The sequence below is a fragment of the Hipposideros armiger genome, unplaced genomic scaffold, assembly GCF_001890085.2.
Source record: "Hipposideros armiger isolate ML-2016 unplaced genomic scaffold, ASM189008v1 scaffold_66, whole genome shotgun sequence".
Classification (NCBI taxonomy): Eukaryota; Metazoa; Chordata; class Mammalia; order Chiroptera; family Hipposideridae; genus Hipposideros; species Hipposideros armiger.
Genome location: NW_017731416.1, coordinates 377,347 through 385,112, shown reverse-complemented (window position 1 = coordinate 385,112; position 7,766 = coordinate 377,347). Strand labels below are relative to the sequence as shown.

At 53.1% G+C, this 7,766-nt stretch overlaps 1 protein-coding gene across 1 annotated transcript in view; it reads left to right on the top strand.

Annotated features, from left to right (window-relative positions):
* TGFBI (transforming growth factor beta induced) overlaps window positions 1-6,556 on the top strand; it is a 42,171-nt gene extending 35,615 nt beyond the window's left edge. The window contains exons 13-17 of the mRNA XM_019642152.1: window positions 1,968-2,267; window positions 3,569-3,671; window positions 4,243-4,322; window positions 5,406-5,430; window positions 5,916-6,556. Of these exons, the coding sequence (XP_019497697.1) occupies window positions 1,968-2,267; window positions 3,569-3,671; window positions 4,243-4,322; window positions 5,406-5,430; window positions 5,916-5,956 (549 nt within the window). The 3' untranslated portion in view covers window positions 5,957-6,556. The remainder of the gene's footprint in view (window positions 1-1,967; window positions 2,268-3,568; window positions 3,672-4,242; window positions 4,323-5,405; window positions 5,431-5,915) is intronic.
* Window positions 6,557-7,766: the final 1,210 nt, after the last annotated feature.

Below are 7,766 nucleotides of genomic sequence, written 5' to 3'. Positions count from 1 at the left end.
GTGGAGGTGGGGGGACAGGACCAGGGAGAGCTGGACGAGGGGCACAGGATAGCTAGAACCACATACTCGTATACCTGCTGTCAGAACCATCGCCACCACCTACCTCAGCCACCTCTCCTCTCACACGCCTCCTGCCTGCCAGGTCTCCTGTCAGCTGGTTACAGGAGGAAGGGCGAGGGAGCCTGGAAGACACATTTCACAGCAGTCAGCCTTCCCGGACACCAAGCAGGACAGAGAAGGGTAGGAGTTCAGGGTAGATAGCAACCAGCCTAGTCACTGAGACCCGTGAGAAAAGTGATGATGAAGTGTCCTGCATCCAGTATCCCTTAGGATATAAGCTTGACCGAGAAGCTAGCCATGGCCCTGAGAAATGTAGCTGAGGATGTCGGAGAGGAAATCTAGTAGTCAAGAGCTTGGGCTCCTGGATTACCTGACAGCAGGTTCAAATCCCGGTTCTGGCATTTACCAGCTGAGTGATCCCTCTCAAGTTGCTTAACCTCTCTGAGCCTCAGTTTTTCCATTAGAAAAATGAAGATGATAAGAGTACCTTGCTTAGTGTATTGTGAGGATTAAATGAGGTGTTTCCCACAGTGATGGGCACACATCTCCATCAGTAATGACTATGCCGGTGTGGAGGTGGGATGGGCTGGGATGTTGAGTTCTGATGAATGTCTGTGAGAGGCACCTCCACCCATCACAGAAGGACCTTGGCCAAACCTTGGGGTCTGCATATGCAACACCTCCCTTCCCGCTCTGGGACAGAATAGAAAGCTCAGGTTGCAGGCAGCTGTGAGCCGAACTTGTGTCCTGTTTAATTTTCTTTATTGCTAAGAGAATGCCTATGTCTGTGATGCTGACGTATGTTCCAGAGAAGAGGGGAGAAGTTCATTCTGAACGTAAACTTTCCACCCTCTCTCTGTCCAGGAGGAACGAAATATTCCCCAGGTGGCCTGGGCCGGCTCGGCTTCTGTTTCATTTTCAGCTCTGTGGGAACCAAGGAGGGAAGTGGGCAAACCTGGCCAAACACGCCTGCCCCCAGGCTCGCAGGCAGGATTGGACCCCAGCCCTGCTGGGGGACGGAGGGCCGGCCAGGTGTTCGAGGTCATTCCAGGCATTAGAGACCTTCAAAGAGGGAGGCCATGGCATGCCAGGGGCCGGACGGGCTTGGCTCAGCACCCCCAGGCAGCGTTTCTGTGGGAGGGGAACTCTTAACAGCTCCAGGTTGTGGATGTTTGGAAGCCACTTGGTACCTGGTGGCTCCATTCCCAAAGTACTCATGTGGATTTGTCAATAACCAAGTGAACTCTCCAAAATGTTTTCAAACTTCCTCCGTTCTCAGTTTCAGGATGCTGGAAACAGACATCCATAAGCCCTGGGGAAATTCAGCCATTTGGCTGGTAATGTGACTACCAGGGGCAGCCTTGACAGAGAGGAGAGGGCAGCTGGCTGCTTGGAGAAATGCCTCCCACACTTCATTTGGGAAATGCCTGTGCACCTTTATGAGCAATCGGATGCTTTCCCCCGTTGGTGGAGAAGCTGACGTGGGCTGGAAGGAATGCTGAGACGTGATGAGGAGGGATGCTGTGGCGGGAATCCCTCCTCGGCCCTGACCTCATCGGCTCCATAGCTCCTTCAGATTGCAGCTGTTGACTCTTTTAAGTTCTCCCTTCAGGAAACAGCCGTCTCAGAATATGCATTTGAGAGCAGAATGTGTAAATATTTCATCACTGTGTTATAGCCATTGGGAGCCACACTGATAATGAAATGGCCCAGATGCCGGCGCTGGAAAGGTCCCTGGCTTTCCAAGCAAATATTTAGCTCATGGAAACATGAGTCATGCTCACAGCGGAGTATGGATTAACTCCTTGTCAGCATCACAGAGGGGCATGGGCTTCACCCAGCCGCCCACTGACTATGAGGGCGTTTCATGGCCATGCACATGTGCCTCCTTCTCCTGATCATTATGCAGATGGTGGGACAGAGGGCTGAGCACACAGTGGGTGCTCCGTGAGTGTTTATCAGCTGGGCAGGGAGGTCTCCCTCTCAGGGATGACCACTTGCATCTTCTCCTCGGGGCCTTCCTGGACCAGGCCAGTTACCAGCGTGGGGATGAACTCTGCTTTCTTTCCCACAAACCCGCAGGCAATGCCAAGGAGCTTGCCAACCTCCTGAAATACCACATTGGCGATGAGATCCTGGTGAGCGGAGGCATCGGGGCCCTCGTGCGGCTGAAGTCTCTCCAGGGCGACAAGCTGGAAGTCAGCTCGGTGAGTGTGTCTGAAAATTCAAAGGCTGTCTGTGTGCACCCTGCCACCAGGGTTCCCGGGCTCATCTCACCCCTGGGATGGCATTAGACACACACACCATCTTTAGGATACATCTTGAGCCTCTGAGTACATTCTGTCCAAAGAAAGAAAGAAAATAGAAAATGGTCTTCAGGAAAATCAAGTGAGATTGTGGTTAAACATGAATAAGAGTTTACGGATTTGCAGTGGAATAAAGCACCTAACTGGCATCTGGGTCAGGCTATTACATCTTCCTTCCCTTAAGGAGCTCGTAGGCGGTTACTTATACGTCTTGAGAGATCAATTCCCAATCCCCTTTCCCGCCCACCCACACACACACACACACACAAATCCGGGGCTCACTGAGCTGCACCATGAGCCAGACCATCCCAAGGGGCTTTTCTTCCAGTGCTTGGTCCTCCCCTTACTCCACACGTGGATGACATGCAGTCCATTTTGGAGCTGCCTCAGAGGGCCCCTACCTGGAAGAGAGAGCTCAGGTAGCCAGCTCAGCTCTGCAAAGCTGCCTGTGGCGCCCCAGGCCGTACCAGCAAGGCTGCTGACCTCTGTGGAGGGACCATTCTTCCATGTGCGGCTGGCTTTGCTTCTGCCCCCTGCTCTCTCCAGACCATCAGCCATCCCTTTGTTCATCAGTTTCTCTCCGGAGCATGGGAAGGCATGTAGGGAGGCAGGGATGCGATGACTTGATTGACTTGTGCAAGTTACCCGAGACTCTCCCAGCTCTTACAATAGATTAGGGTATGGGGTCCTATCTGTCAGAGGCTTCAGTTCCTCCTTCCCCCTTGGGTTTGATATGTGGTCATTGAGGAAGGCCTAAGATAGATTTTTCTCCGGGTGCGCTTCCTATGAGAAGATCATAAAGTAGGACAAGTGGAAAGAGCCCTTTACCCAGAGCCGGAGGTCTGGCTTCTGTCCCCGTCTGTCCCACATACTTAGTTGAAAGGAGGCACTTGGCCTCTCTTGAGCCTCAGTTTCCTCTTCTATTAGGTGGGCGGTAACCCCTGCCCTCTCACCAGGCACTGCTGTGAGGACCCAGTGAGTAACGCCAAAGAGCATTTTGTGAATTACAATGTGCTGAGTCCGCACAAGGGATGAGAATGAACCCAGCAGACTACAAGTCCATAACGGGCAGGGACTGCTCCTTCCGTCAGAGTACCTCCAACGTAACACAGGGTCTGCAGCCCAAAGGGCTCAGTAAACATTGGCCGAATGAATGAGGTAACTGCTCTACGTTCAACAGCCGTTATCTCTTTCTCTCCCAGAAAAACAACGCAGTCTGTGTCAATAAGGAGCCTGTCGATGAAGCTGACATCATGGCCACAAATGGCGTGGTCTATGCCATCCCCAGTGTCCTGCAGCCTCCAGGTAAGGCCCTGAAGTATCCCACTCGCTCTGCAGCTGGCTCCTCTCTACACACAGCAGTTGGTGTTCGATAGAAAAACTCTTCAAAGCAAAGAGAAGAATAAGGTGCGACATGCAAACTGAGCCTCCATGGACGGCATCACAGCGGCTGATGGAAAGTGAATGAGGAACTGTTGTTTCAGAGGCGCTATACCGAGGAACACGAGGCCAGGTCTCTCTTAGCTGAACGGCCTGGCCGTCTTAGCCCCACTCAGACACAGCTCAGCTGTATGTCACATGTGGGTGCTGTGAACATGGTCAGAGCACCCCTCTTATAGCATCGTGCCTCGCGGGAGCTCTCTTTACCTCCAGCAAAATTGAACTTGAGTCCAGCCTCTCTCCTCACTTGTGCATTCACCTTTCTTTGCGCGCGCTCTTTCTCCATGGGCCAAATTCTGCTCTGACTTACAGAAGTTGTAAAGGAAAAAAGTATTGGAAAATGTGAGCCAGAGAGCCCAACAGTGCCCCTCAGTCATGGCTGTGATGAATGACATGCTGACAGTTCATCAAAGCTGCCTTTTCTTTTCATCTCCAGCCCACAGACCTCAGGAACGAGGGGATGAACTTGCAGATTCTGCACTTGAAATCTTCAAACAGGCATCTGCATTTTCCAGGGTAAGATGCCTGCTGGGCTCACCTCTGGCCTGAGCAGCCTTAGGTCCTCTTCTTGGGCCCACGGAGGGGGCTCTCCAGACCCCTGTCTTCCTTGGCCGCTCCCCCAAGGCTCTCTTGAAATTCCTCCTCACTCCCATTGGGGCACCCTTAGCCCTGGCCTGTGTGGGGTGCAGGGAAAAGAACCCAAGCAGCACCTGCTTCCTTTGTGGGCAAAAGCTCAGGCTTTCAAACCGAGGCCTGTGAGCCTCAGTTCGTGGGGAAGCCACTGCTGGTGAGACCAGATGCTGTTCCAGAGGATACCGTCCAAGGAGGGCAGCCTGTCCTGTGTCCGCCTTATGGTGGCCCTGCCTGCTCTGAGCCGAGGCTTTTAAGTTGCTCTGGTGTGTCCCATGACACGGCCCCTCTTGGGAGATGCTGGGGCTCCATGGGCAGTGGCGGGGGTTCTGGATGAAGCGCCAGCTGTGTGTGTGGAACCTCCCTTCCTTGCTTCAGCCCCACCTCCTTCTCAGAACGTCCGGCTCTTTCTGTGCTGCTTTTCCTGCTCCCCATCATGCCCGGGGTTCAGGAGCCCCACACAGGTTCCTTTGCTGCTATGGTCAGGTAGAGCCCCTTGGGAATATGGGGCACCTAACAGAAGGTTTTCATTTCAAGAGAGGAGGCAGCCGGAGGTAGTCCTTAACCCAGAGGCCTGACGCTGGAAGACATCACTTTATGTTTAGACAGAGGGGTCCCCTTAGTGCCCCTCAGCAAGGGTTCTTGGCCCTGAGCTCCTACTCCTGAGAGCCACCCCCTGTGCAGTCCCAGGTCCCCAAGCTCTAGGCTGTGGTCTCAGTGGAAGCCTAGCTTTGGGGTCTCCCAGGAATGTTCACCTCAGAGTCTACTTGGTAGGGGTTTGCACATCACTTAGGGCTGCTGAGGCCAACTGAGGGTCTCTCCAGGGCCCAGCAGTTCCACGTCCCCCTTCCTCTTCCTCATCCCCAACATTTGTTCTGAGTAGGGGTGGCGATGGGAGAAGCCACTGCCATGAGCAGGTGCAGGTGTAACTTTTACTAGAAAAACCTGACACCTTGTATTTTCTTTCAGGCTACACAGACCTCTGTGAAACTAGGTAAGTCTGGTCTGCATTTGAAGTCCCCATAGACATGTTTGGGCCTTACCCCAAGCAGGCCATACCTACCATCAGCCAGATATAGATAAAAACATCCTGGTGTAATAAAGCAAGCCTGGCCTTTGGGGTCAGATGCAGAGCCTCCAGTGTCCTTCTCTATAACACAGAAACAATGAGAGTACCAACCTTTTCGGGTTGATGTGAGCGTTTGGCTTTGGGAGCCTGGGAATATTGCACAGGGGGTTGGCAGGGGCCCATTGGTAAGGACATGGTTCCAAGCTTGTGGATGTAGAAAATCTCAGTTCAGAACCTCACTGAATAAGACAGGAGGTTTCACAAAGCACAAAACACAAAGCCCCGGTTGTGTGCAGGCGAGTATAGCAGGAGGAGTCCGCGTGGGCCCCGTGCTCGTGAACCTGGCCGCGCCCTAGACAGACGTGGGAACGTCTGCATCTTTTTCACCTTTTCCAACTTCTCTCTTCCAGCCCCTGTCTACCAGCGGTTATTAGAGAGGATGAAGCATTAGTGCGAAGAACCGTAGGAGAGATGCACTTCTGCAGCTCCTCGCCAGTTTCTCTCCGTTTGCCAAAGAGACTGAATGTTTTTGAAACCAAATATAACGCTTCACCATACATGGGCTGCACCACAATGAGATCTGAGCCTTGGGCAGGTTGGGGGAGGAGGGAGAGAGATGTGCTTTGAATTTTGGGTCCCCCTAAACGTGGCTGTAAACCCACTACATGCAGAGACCTGGATGTCACTGCCCGACATTCACTTCCAGAAAGGACCTCTCCCAAACACGGAATTTCCTGCCTGTGCCAAGAGCTCCGGGAAAGGGAGCCGAAGTTGGTGGAGCTCCCAAAACATGAATCAAGCAGTCCGGCATCATGGGGCGTCCTGGCACGGTTTTCGTAAAGCTCTTTCACAGCTGGAGAAATGGTGTCATTATAAGCTATGAGTGGAACTGCTCTGTCAAAGGTGTCTTAAGCCTCCATAAGGCTTGGACACTTCTGTGTGGCCCTGTCCAGGTAGATGAGAGAGGGTAAGTAGAGCGTGCAGAGCCCAGGATGGCCCGGGTGCAGCAGAGCCATGGTGTGTTTGTAATAATAAAACCAAAGAAACATAAGCCTGTATGGATGGGGACTGTGTGCTGGCCTGGGTGTTCATGGGGCAGGTTTCTGTTCCTCGGGGCTGTATGTTCCTTCATACCCAGAATGCACCGGGTAGCAGCTCAGCAGGGAGCCCTGAGGATGGTCTGGCCCTCAGATACCCCAGCAGCACATGGGGTCTGAAACTCAGTCTTCGTTGAACTTACTTTCACTTCAGTTTCCAGCCCTTGGGCCTGGAGTCCTCGGTGTTCACTTCACCAGCACTTTACCTCTCTTATTGGCCCAAAGCATCCATCTTCCCTTCCAGCACTGTGACCCTGTGAAGTGGTTGCCCACAGGGTCCCATTATATAAATGAGACTGAGGTTCAGGAAAGGGAAAACCACTGGTAAAACACAAAATGGCCAAGCTGGGACTGGAACCTATGTCTTCTGACTCCCCGAGAACACCATGTGTCAAGTGAGCAAGTCCAGGTTTCCCGGGCCACACCTGCTGTGCTGACCCACATTCAAATCCTGCTCCTTTTGTGTTCTGCATCTTAAAATGTCTTTGGCACTGCGAGGCGAGTGTGGCCATGGCATCATGGCTCCCTACTTGTGTGACCTTGGGTCTCTCTCCTAACCCCTCAGTGCCTGTTTCCTCCTCTGTAACAGGAATAACTGTCACACCTACTTCATAGGTCCATTGTGAGAATGAGAAAGACAATACTTATAAACCCTTGGCTCAGTATCAGGTAACCTGAGTCTCACCATGCTGAGACTGCCCAGGGTCAAGGCAGCTGGAAGCCTTTTTTGTGTCTTTTCCAAAGGCAGCCCCCTTAACCTGGAGAACGGAAGAGTCCTGCTCTCCCACACTTCCCTCCGCCAAGGCTGACTCGCTCCAGCAGGTGGAGCACATTTCACTTAACGGACCCACAGACCTAAAGACGGCGCTGTCTGCAATGCCACCACCGGCCTGTCCACGGCTGGAAACACGAGCAGTGGCCAAGCGGACAGCCCCTCCCTTATAGAGGAGCCCCCAGTCTGGGGAAAGAGAGACATTACCTGTCATCCTATAAAGCCACCCATTCATTCCACAGATAGAAGAGAATCGTTCATCAGCTAATGGGCTGCATATTCTCGTGGACTTGTGCACTGTGGCTCTATGCAGATAATGAAGGGATCTGAGAGAGGGGGGCCGGGGACCAGGACACCCAGGAGCTCCCGGCGGGGGGGGGGGGAGAGGGGTT